This window comes from Lichenostomus cassidix, chromosome 4 (assembly GCF_008360975.1).
Source record: "Lichenostomus cassidix isolate B80296 chromosome 4, HeHo_3.0, whole genome shotgun sequence".
Classification (NCBI taxonomy): Eukaryota; Metazoa; Chordata; class Aves; order Passeriformes; family Meliphagidae; genus Lichenostomus; species Lichenostomus cassidix.
The window spans coordinates 14,342,868-14,355,186 of NC_139484.1; the positions used below are offsets into that span (position 1 = coordinate 14,342,868).

General features: G+C 40.6%; 1 protein-coding gene across 5 annotated transcripts in view; it reads right to left on the minus strand.

Annotated features, from left to right (window-relative positions):
- Positions 1–12,319, minus strand: part of BMPR1B (bone morphogenetic protein receptor type 1B) — a 227,242-nt gene that overhangs the window by 21,503 nt on the left and 193,420 nt on the right. For all 5 annotated transcript variants that reach the window (XM_085057976.1, XM_085057978.1, XM_085057979.1 and 2 more), the window contains 2 exons: positions 7,278–7,434; positions 263–365 (listed from right to left, as the gene is read on the minus strand). In XM_085057976.1, the coding sequence (XP_084914102.1) occupies positions 263–365; positions 7,278–7,417 (243 nt within the window). In that variant the 5' untranslated portion in view covers positions 7,418–7,434. The remainder of the gene's footprint in view (positions 1–262; positions 366–7,277; positions 7,435–12,319) is intronic.

Genomic DNA, 12,319 nt, shown 5'->3' on the forward strand with positions numbered 1-12,319 from the left:
CATCTGAGGAGGAATTTTACTGGTAACAGCAGGGCCAAAAGTAAAAATGTAAGTTATTATTACACTTACAGCATTATATAGGAGCAGCCTATAGTATCACCTTTTGGGGATACAAATGCACTCCCTCAGAAATCAATGAGGATCAACTATCTGCCAAATGCACAGAAGTGAGAAACACGGACACCGCAATGTCTGTTGACTGCACTTGAATTGAAAACTATCAAAAATTCAAGCGACACTCTGGTAGAAAATGCTTCCTCACCCGACACTGGAAGTCTGAGCCCTCTAATCCAAGACATCCCTTGGTGACTAAATGTCCACCAGACTCATCTTCTTCTATTATGGTGAAGCAGTAGCCATCAGTGCTGCGGATTGGAAACAATGAATCAGGAAAAGGTACTAAAGAGAAAAACTTGCAGCTGAGTATTGTCTTAAAATTTGCTCCCAGCCAGACAAATCTGCCATTCACAAATCAACACCCTGGGGTGGCCGCTGACCAGCTCCTGCATTGTGCACTTACCTTTGTGACATTTCACAGCCTGAACCCTACTGACAAACATCCCAGTTCCCTGCCTGTGGGCATTAGTGTGCTAAGACTTTGGAGACCAACACAGATGCAAGCTTCAGTGCTACACAAGCTCTGCCCTGAGTGAGGGAACAAGGCATGGATATTTGCACCATGCTGGAGCACCCAAGGAGGAAACACTTTTAAGAGACTGAATGTAAAATATTATCAAGAGTGATTTGTGATTCCTGTTTTAACCGCATTATGAACTGCAACACTCTTGTGCATGAGTCCTTGAGTTATCATCAACACCCTTCATAGATGTTTACTTGTGTTATAAGCCTGAAGTGATCCATAATGCCTCCGTTTACAAGAACGTGCACCAGGGAGGGCAAGTATACTAACAGATGGCTAGATGGTGCTGGTGATAAATGTCCTTCCTTGATGGAGGTCAAACGCCTGAATGCTACGGAAAGAGGGGGTGGAGGGCATGAAAAGGGTGGCTGCATTTTATTGAGACTGCTGTACATTAACTTCTCAGCACTCTGAGGGGGATACCTAATGTATAAGAAAAAAAAATTGACTGCATTTCAGGAAGAAGATCCAAAATAGAGAAAAAATTCTTTAATATAAGGTATTTAAGTCACAGAAAAAATAAAATATTCTGCTATTTTCACAGGAAAATAACACTGGCTATTATGTGCAATGAGTATTTTTCAGAAGAGAAGAAACAAACTCAGTTAAAACAAGGAAATAAAATGAAAAAAAGATTAGAAAACTTAAACACAGCAAAATTTCAGATGATTTGCTCCTTACTTGAATGAAACAAGAGTCTAAAGAGCACCGGCAGCAAAGGCAATGAGTATGTAGGAAACGAGAGGCACAGTTACACATTTAAGAGACAAACACAATTTGTAAGTATTAGCTCCATGACAGAGAGATGCTGCAGAGGATCATGTCAAACATTTTCTGTGGCGTATTTTTGTATCAGTGGTGCAGGGTCTAGCCACGGTAAGCTTATTACTTCAAATATTAATCTATCATGGGTTATGGACTTCTGGATGGGAAAAGTAACCAGTTGCATGTTACAAATTACTTTCTCAGGAAAGCCAGGGATGGCTTCTACCCTTCTTTGACATTGTACATATGAGTGAGGCAAAAGAGACAGTAACCCTTCTGGGCAACAACCACCTTGATTTCATTGCTGAAGCTGAAAAGATAGGAACAATAGGATTGCCAACAGAGACGGTAAGGAATCCATTAGAGTAGAATATTAGATTAGATTAGATTTTATTTGTTTGCATGGTGCCCTTGATTCAAAGTAATGAGTAAGTTTAACCCAGGGGATAGAGCAACAAAACGATAAATTGCAATCAAGTGAAACACAAAAATGGACTCCACAGATAACAGTTCCCAGCAAAAAAAAAACCCCAAAACTCTCAGTTCATCAAAGAAAAGCAAAGGAAGGAAAAGTTAAATTGTTCGCAAAAGGGAAAAAAAAAATAGAAAAGTCAGCAGTTTTAATTCTATTTTTCTGACATCATATGGGACTCTGATTCTTAGCTCATTTCTGAAAATTAAATGCAGGCTCCTCATGCACTTTACTACCTCTGAAAATTTTACTCCAAACTTAAAAAGAAAAGAATTAGATTGGGTAGAGCAAAACAAATAAGTTATAAAGCTCCAACAATAAGAACAAATCATGCTCTTTACAGACATTAGAATAATGAAGGAAAAGTGAGATTAAAAAAAAACATCGCTGAGCAGAAACACTGGTACTGCTTGTTTCTACCTCTAAGGAAAAAAAACCCCAAACAATAAAAAGTTTTCATGCAATATAAGAGCTCATTATCTTTTTTTAAATTTATGAGGTGTTTGGGTCAGAGGGAGAAGTGACTCTTCTGAAAAGAAAGATCTCCTGCCTAATTCCCCACTCCTGTCCCTGACCTGTTCTCCTGGTTCACAGGATGCCAGATCGACCCCACACTGCAACTGAAGGGCAGGGCACACCCCTGCTGTTTTATTGATTACCCTACCTCATACCTGCCTGTGGTAGGAATGAAACTGCTCTTACTAATATTGCAAGTAAGAAACAAGTCAGAGATGTGTGCACACTCTCAAATTTTATGTTTATTTTGGTGACTACACAAACAGAAACATCTGTACATCACTGATACATGTAAAGTAGTATGAAAAACCCAATCTCCACTTCCTAGAAAAAAAATTTGCAGCGTAGAACTGGTATCCTCTTAAAATCTGCCATTTCAACTCTAATTTTGTATAATTTGATTCTGCAAATGGTGTGTAAAGAAGGAATTCAATGTGGTGTTACTGAATACATCTGGGTACACATCCAGTAACTTCCCCCACTGAAGTACCATCTTATTAGAGTATGGTGCAGCAGAGAGATTAAATTCACTTTGGATGTGATCACTAATAAGCAAAGATTTGCTGTGTTACATATTTGCCAAGAGTGAATTTTTACAGCCAAGTCAAACACCAGGAAAATAAAGGGAGTTAATAGCAGAAACACTGACAGACACTGATATAGAAGGTGCTGCTACAATTACAGATTACCACAAAGAAAGCAGGGATCTTAACTCAGACCTTTCCTAAATGTCAGAAGAGAGGAACCAAGGCCAACAGCTTCACATCTGCTCACACAGATGTCCTCGCTGGCCAGCAGCCACTTCTCACAGAAGTGACTCCTCAGCTACCAAAACTTGCCTGCTGAAGATTTCCCATCTGTCTCTGTGTGTGTGTGACACAGCCAGGGATGGCAATATGTAACTTTGAAATGCAACATCTTTTCCTCATTCAATGCCTATCACAAACAGGTTAAATACCTTGATGAAAAGACCCCTTTAATTTCATTCGCAAATGAGTCTATACAAGTATTATTACTTTTGTCCATTCCTCCTCTTCATGTTCCTGATTTTGACACCAGAAAGCATCTTTTCATTTCCATCCAAAGCAACATGACAAGTCTCTGCATTCTTTTTAAAATGATCAAAAAATTTCCTGTAAAAAGGACTAAATTTAAAAACAAATATAAACATTAAAAAACTGAAAGACTAATATCTAAGATCTCACCACAGCTCCTTTATCAGAAAACGTTCTGTTTTTCCCTAAAAATTAAAGTTGCTTAAAACAAAAGTTGCCTGAAGTCAGTGCTTTGGCCACTGTCAAAGTCTTCTTCTTTCTACATACCAAATTACAAGGAAAATTCAATCATATCATTTGGAGAACAAGAGAATGAAAATAACATCACTCAAGTGAATTATCACCTCTGGTAACACTGAAAAGGCAACTTAATTATTTTATTGCTTTAGATAACCAAAGACGCAGTTGGGCAGAAATACAATCCAGCAGGCAACATGTAGGAACTTAAAACTTTATCAGCCCAATCTTTAAAACTGTCAGCATTTATTTGTGCATGAAAATAGAGTGTGACAAGGCACCTAATTAGCCTCTGCCTTTACGGCAATCCCATTACAGTCAAAGCCAATTAGACGTAACACCGCATTTTAAAATATGCAATTAATTATGATTAGACACAACTGTCCATGCATTCACTTTGTACACACAAAACTTGAATCAGAACAGTAAAACAAAGTCCTGGTTGTGTTCAAAGCAGCTTTGACCTTCTTTACTGAAAGCCTTTTATGAATGCACAGATGTTCAGAACGAAGAATAAAGTTTCAACATGCCGCAGTTTAACACACCCTTTACAGGCAGAGGACTGTGAGCTTTCTCCAAAGATTTTAAGTGTCAGGGCCCTGAGTGCTCTAATATTTTTCAAGTGCCCAGAGTGGCCCCACTTGTGACCCCTCTCTTCCCCCATAAAGAACCCCTGAGCAATGGCACAGGAGTGCTGTACACAGCCATGGGAAGGGCTACTGAAGGAGCTCTCTCTGTCCACTGTGTTCAGATTTCAGTGGGGAAATGGGGTCATGGAGAGGGAAGATATAGAATCAGCTTCAGCTCCTGGCTTAGACCCCTTTTGCCACACCCTGGCATTAATCCTCCCTTGGATGAGCTCACCCTGTATTGGGTCTTCCAAAATTCACTGTGCTCACGGAATGCCCCCATTTTTTAACACACTCCAACCAGAGCTATTGCTTTTCTGCTGAGATAGAAAGCAATCTGCCTTTCAAGCTGCAGTGTTATCCTTATCCCTCTAAAGTATTGTTGGACTTAAGCTGCAGAAGTATAAAGAAAGGGAAATTCTGTATAGGAACACAGCAGGCTGTCAGAGGATTTGATACAGATGTGGTTAAATAATATTGGCTTTTAAATTTTACAAATACAATTGTGGAGAGGATTTTAAATGGCCACCAGATGTCCTCATTTTTATATAAACATTCAGACTACCGGTACTATGGGCAGGATCTATGCTTTAAAGATGAATACCTGTGGTAGCAGATAAAAATCTTCATGTGAGATGACAGACTGCTTTTTATGACAGAATTTTAATGGTGATTGCAATAGGACTAGCTATTCTATGCTGAGAGTTTTAATTTAAACACAGCTGGAAATGCTTCTCCATTGAAATTTCAGAGGTTCTTGTTCCTGGGCTCATAAAATGCTTCACTGCTTTAGTAAGAACCGTGGTAGCGACAATGGCTGATGCTCTCCAGAACCGAAGCCCTGGCTGCTGATGTACTCAGTCCATTTCCTGGGTGTCAGAGCTTTCCAGGCCCTTGGGCAGCCCAGAACACACTGGCTCATTCCTGTCGGGCTGGCTGGTCCAAACTCTGGAGGTCCAACCACATCCCAAAGCTTAAAAGATTGACAGAGCTGAGAAGAGGTGCGATTTTTTTAAAATACAAAATTCAGAAGGCTTTTAGTGGCTACATCTGAGGAAAGCAGACAATTAATGCAATTACTTTTAATCTGAAGCAGTCAATTTATTCTTCAGATAAACACTGTAATCGATACTGCCTGAACTTCAAAATGGGGAAACTTTCTTTATAGTGAGGCTCAATGATGCCCAAGTGGTTTAAAATTGTGCCAACAGTCATTCACACCAGGATTAAATATGAAAGTTACTGCCTGACTAGTAGGATGATCCCAAAACTCAGGGGAAACTAATAATCCCTGCTAACCTGGTTGGTTGTGCTCAAATACTTTGAACCTGGTCTCAATCCAGCCAGCTAATCAGATACTGAATAATCATGCTTTCGCAGCAGTAGACTTGGGACTCTCTTCTCTCTGTATTCCATAACTCCAGGTATGCAGAAGGGAATTTAAGAAAGGAATAATTACACCAACAGTTAAGCAGATGTAGGGAAAACAAGGGGTGTTGGGTCCTTCACACCTCGCTGAAGCTCTCACACGAAGGCAGTGAACTTTAATTAATTTGATTTGTTTTATATTACTCCAAAATCTCCAGCAAGTTTTCACTTATGTTGTTGCTCACTGGGCCAGTGGCACTGCCAGGTGGGCACTGCTCAGGTAACAGCACAGGGCAGGAAAGAGGAGTAGATCTAAATAAAGTCTCCTGCCTGTTCCAGGAGACTCCTGACTGGACAGAAAAGTGACTATTATTTGATGGATAAATTCCAGCTTCAATCACTATTTTGATGTCTAAATTGGAAAAAATAAATTTGTCACCAAAGTAGAACATTCAAGCCTGAAGTCTTCAAGGATTATGAAGACAAAAGAGGTTACAATTTTGTGTTTTATTACTACTTAACTGCCTATTCTTGGGCATTAACACCTAAAAAAAAGTTTGACATTTGATACCATAAGGGGGACGCTGAAGAGACTTTCTTTAAAGTACTGCAGTGAGGGGAAAATGCACAAATCCATTCTAAGAGGACATTTACTCTTAGTTCCATGGAAAACCCTTAACGTCAATGATGCTTACAAAGCGACGTGCAACAGCAGGCCTACCCAGCTGGGGTATAAACCTTGTTCAGTTGGTTCCCTAACATTGATCCCTTTGTGCTTCCTAATTCATGGATTTGAAAGTCATCTGCGACTTCCCTGGTGCTGTGTGTGTGAGACAGCACGTAGGAAAGCTGTGGCTCTTGCTGGGCAGGAACTGGAAACAGCTGATTCACACTGTGGGGGATCTGCAAATTGATATCTGAGTGGGGTTTTACAGCTCTTTAAACTGACTGCCATGGGAGAGCAGTTAGGTTGAACTCCTGGCTGGAGCACGGGTTTGTACGAAGAGGTTAGAAAGGGGAAATGGTATTTACAGCTGTCACCGAAACTTTGATACACTTTGGTAGGAAACTACAGGCTGAGAATTAAGTCAGGCTACAAAACCACAATCAAAAATCCAACAAGGCAATCAGTATCTTCAGCAACCTTAGGCTTTCCCCATTTATCTTTCTAATAAGCTGACACAATGTCAGACTATCTCACCTTAAATATAAATAGTGTTCTGTTGAGAGTGATTATAAATTTATAAGCATTTATTGACATTTCAATATATCTCCATTAAGTCTCCTCTCATTAACTGCATGCACCTTTAAAAACAAAGTTCAACCATCAGGATATATCATACGCAATGCCTTTAAAACAAGTATTATCTAAAATAAATATGTAAATGATAAACATGTATATGCCCTAACAAAAACAAAACAAAACAAAACAAAACAAAACAAAAAAACATGCAGCTGATATCTAGGTAAAATTTACTTCTGATTTTTAGACACAGTGAAAACAAACTCATTAACTGCAACACCCAACGTGGGATTGCTGAGCTACCACAAATATGTTTTCCCATGTTTCATCACCAGATGTCTGTCCCACAAACCTGCAGGTGCTGTTGACCGAGTCCTCAGGGCAGTGGTGGTGGCACTGGCAGGACAATTTCTTCTGGGGAGGAGAAGGTGCTGTACTCTCACCATCTTTTCTGGTCTCCATGCTCAGCTTGCCAGAACTTCGCAAGGGCATGTTGTCTAGATAACTGGCTGTAAGAAGGGAAGAAAAAGAAACAGTTCTAGGCTGCACTGCAAGACTTGAAATGAAGGCTTTAAACTGTTTCTACCCATCAAAATTTAAGAAAGTTATTTGAGAAGAGTGTTCACTAGTTTTTTTCTGTAGTTTGAAATGGTCACCATGTTTAAGGCTTATTGGACCTCTGTGACATTGGAGCAAAGGTGCTGATGTTCAAGTTCTGCCAATGCCAAGAAATATATTGTGCTTTTATTATTAGATATTGCAGAGTACAGCTTTCTTTCTATTGCATTACACAGGTCAAATCCTTGGTTACACCTTTGAGCCTTCTTTATCTCTACAAGCACTTGGCACAGATCTATATCTACTGAACCCCATAAAAGTCAGTGGGATTTGTGGTACTTCAGGCAGAACAGAACATGGGCATACAATTTAACAAAGACTTAACAGAAAGTGATGTTCTTTCAAGTCCAACAGTGCGTTCTGTCACTGAGTTGCAAAAGCACTGCCTGGAAAACAATGGAAAGAGCTCATTTCTGTACAAGGAAAGTCTATAAACAAAGTAAAACACAAGAATGTGGTTTAGAATGAACAATGCTGAAATATATGGAAGTAACTATTTCTAAAAATATCAGAGTACTGAATCTCCATGGAGCTGGTGGGGTACAGATGGAGATGTTGGTGATAGGCTAGGAGCTGTTTAGGCAACCTCCTCCCCCCAGCTCTACTCATAAATATCAGCTTTCAGTCCTTGTGAATGTTTTAAGCCTCAAGACAAAAATGAGATTAGCAAGAAAAGCTTCAACTGGCAGTTCCTCACTTTCCTTTTGGTTCTTTGGTAAGAAAGGTTCTTTGGTACCAAAGGGTCATTTACAAGCAGCTGTCTCCAACAGAGTCGTTGAAGAGCAGGCTTTTAGTTCCTGATTTACTGTTAAGTCTTCAGAAGCAATTGGTATAATCATTTGGATTGCCCTTGAATCTAAAATCTTCCCCAAACTTCCATCATTAGGACTGATCCATTGTGTAGCTGACAAAAAATCATATCCTTTGTAGCACCCTATGGAGAGACAGAGTGGGCAAACAGGCAGAGGGGATGGGGAGAAGCAGCTACACTTCAGGGCTTGGGCTGCAATCAGCAACTGAGGTGAGCGTGAGGCTGAACGATTCTGAAGCACTGAAAGGCTGGGGGAAGCACAGGGCTGTTCTACCATCCCTTGCCCTTAGGAGAACTGAAAAAATGCAGTCTGGGCTCCTGGGTGCATGGCACCAGCCAGTGCACATCATGCCTCCAGCTGCATGCCCCTCCTCGCTGTCCCATGCCAGCTCTGGCACCACAGGATGAGAATGGATAGGCACTGGGAACAACTGGTGGGCAGGCTTTAGTTTTCTTCAGTGCAACATGAAACCAGGCAAGATTATCCCCAACAAACTCAGAAAAAGGCTGTAACCTTTTAGCTCTGGGAGAAGTGGGGCTTTACACACAAGAACACTGCATTTAGGGAAATGATAGCTTTTTTAACATCAGAGCCCTTCCACTCCTTGCATATTCCTTGCCCAAGAGGTATATGAATAATATTACGGTGATACACATGAAAGAGAAACATTCACCAAAGAAGACTAATACTCCCATGAAACACAAAACTCATACAGCTTGACCTTTGCTAAGCACCTCTGTATCCCACTGAAACTGACTGGATACTTGATTAGCTCACCTCTTTTTACAGTCAAACAAGAAAACTAGTTACAAACCATATACAAACGATGGGCTTGTAACCCTTGTGTCCAGCACTAAGGGATAAACTGGATTCACAACACAACTGGATGTCAGTCCCATAGTGTTTTTACCAACATTTGGCAAAATTAGAATTAAATGCATGAGTTCACTCAAGATGCATTGTGTGTCTGCATTGTTGTGTACTTGCAGCTGTACCTTAAGATGCATTAGATGCTTAAATTAAGGGGAAAAAATGCGCTGTTCTTTGTTTCTCCTAATATGATTATGCAGCCCACGTGTAACAAACTAATATCAACAGATTTGATATTTGATTGAGCAGACCCAGTTTGCTCCCTGGGTCACAGGATTAGGAATTATGTAAAGTCTCTTTCAAACAGCACTTTTTGTCTGTATTAGTTACCACTGAACGGGGAATATTCAACTATTAATATTCCTGTCAAGGATTTTCAGACTTCAAGCTCATGAAGCAACCAAGTGAACTTCTCGCTCATGAGCCTGTTGAGTGTTTGCTCTGTACATCATTTCCACGCCTCTTTCTCCAAGCTATCTGCAGTTTCTGCAGGGATCTTTCTCCAAGAAGGAGAGCTAAGACAAAAGCATTTTACACCTCGCACAAAAAACCCCATGGAAACGTTTAATTACACGCTTGATGGTGCCTAAATATGTTAAATTTAGACAGCTAAATACCATCCTCATGGTGTACACAATTGTAGATCAATCCTTTTAACAACAAGCATATAAGGCAGTCATACCTCAATGCAAATTGTGCCCATCACTCATCAGGGATGTGATCATGAACAGCTTCTGCAAAACCTGCCATAAACAACAGCTTACACCGCTAGACCTGGTTGTATTCTCAGATTTAATAAGACAGGTGGAAGCTGCTCAATTAGAATGAAAATCTGAAGCACCATCAAAGCATCACAGGTGGTCATTTAGAGATGTAGTTTGGTTTCTAGAAAATTTAGGACAGATAGGCTGGCATTCAAATTCACACTTTCCAAGAGCTGGAATTAGCAATGTAACCTAGGATTTCACTTTCATCCAATGCCCAGGGTCAAAACTAGTGCAAAATCATTGAAGTTCAGTGCCAAATACATTAAACTGAATAAAATTAAGAGAGGCAGGAATAAGACACTTTCAATCAAGCTCTTTTCTGTCTTATAAAATGTAAAACTCCTTTCATGCCTTCATTTCCTGGCAGATCTTGTGCCTCTGAAATTCAGGTGTCTCACCTAGCAGATAACCATGGAGCATGTAAGAACTCCTCCTCCCACTCAGACCTGAGTTTCAACAAGGTGTTTTGGCTTCTATGTGTGCTTGACTTCAGTGCAGAAAGGCTTTCCAGCAGTCCCTTCCCCAAAATGAAACATGCAGGAAGGAAATCACAAGAGCTCTCCAGCTTGGCAACAAGTTCCTCCTGATTTCAGGTGTGAAAAGCACAGTTTGGGATGGTGAACAGCTTGTTCATCTTCCATTTGCTGCTGTTCTGTTACAAGCACATGTTGGTCACGCAGCCCTGGCTGTCTAGGGATTAGAAGCCCTTTGGGTTTGAAAGCTCTCCTAGAGCCCTTGAAAGCAAGCAACTTCAGGCTATTTAAGTTTGGCTGCTCCTTTGCCGTAGCCTATTCTGTTGCAGTCTGCTTATGGTCAGCCTCCCATCCCTGATGCACTGAGCACAGCTTGGGAGAACTGCAGAGAAACAGTGGTATCAAAAATAAGGTTATTTTAAGTCAGCTGAGCAACTTACTGGCTGCATCAGGGAATTCATCAAAGCAGTTGAGAGCCTGAAGGTCACCATCAGACTGGTTTACCTTCATCAAGTTTAGCTGATTTTCTCAGCTTGACTCTCTTCTTCCACTAAAATCCACTAGCATGTACAAAGCACCATCCACCATGAGGACGGGCAAGCAGCTGCCAGGGCTTTGATGTCTCTCTGGAGTGCTATTCCAGAGAAATATTTTCCTCTCTAGGACTAGGACCACTGAGAACTGTGATGTGATGGCCTCTCCTATGAATCTCTGCCTGAGAATGGGGACAGTGTGCAGCATGCTACTGGTTTTTTTTTTCCAAATGTGTTAGTGTGTCTCCCCCTCCATGGTTTGAGCTCCTTTATGGAAAGGTACATCTACAAAGATCCTGAATCCAGGAGAAGGAAAACAAGAAAAATAAAGTGCTGTAAAATGAAAGTCATTCTCGTGGTCATCCAGGATAACATTAATGCCTAGTTTAAACCCCTACTAACCTCCATTGTCAACAAACAATCCTTCTTGCATATATTCTTCCATCTATGAGCACTAAGATTCGCAGCAAAATACTTTGTCATGTGGCAAACCCTTTCACAGCATTTCAGCTAGTTCTGCTATCAATTTTTCAAATGCCTGAGAAGTGATCACAGATCCCCACTCCACAATCACAACAAAGTAACTATGAGGATGAATTCTAACTTGGTTTCAAACAATGTTGTTGTTTGTTGGTTTGACAGATCTGTAGACAGCGGTACCTCGCACACAAAATGAAAATCACCTATGTAAGCTTTACATTGACTCATGGAGGTGTTGAAAAAATCTCTGATCTAGAGAGCCAGTCTCTCAGTGTACATTCAGCCCTCAAGCTCTTTGCCATGGCTGCCAATAAGTGCTTCAGTCCCTGCCAACTGTAGCCATAGTTATGCGATTTGGACAGAAATTTCTCCACTAGAATCTGGATAAAGCCCAGTAACTCATTTCATGCTGGCCCACAGCCATCGGATGGTAATGACTTTTGGGCACTGCTCTGATTCAACAAGTCTGGGAATGTAGGAGGTGAAAAGCTCTTTATTCTGTTTCTCTGTATTCTGTAGTTTGAATTTTAAGCCATCCATCTCCTGAAGGATGAAGAATTAGCAATAGTTATCTCAACAGATTGACTTCTCTGCCACAGCTGTGTGATTTATGTGCTATGCAGTGAAAAAAGCAGATCTCTCATGACCTTGCATAGGTTTTTCAGAAGTAAAAGTCAGATTTGCTCCTTCCTAGAACAGATGCTAAGGACAACAAAACCGTTATGTTCAGGGACAAAAAGGCATGCAGAGTTCTGTGCTTACTTCTCTTTCTACACAAGGTATTTGAACCCTCAGACTGGTTCAATGCCATTCATGTTTTCCCAGTCCAGTAACAACATCT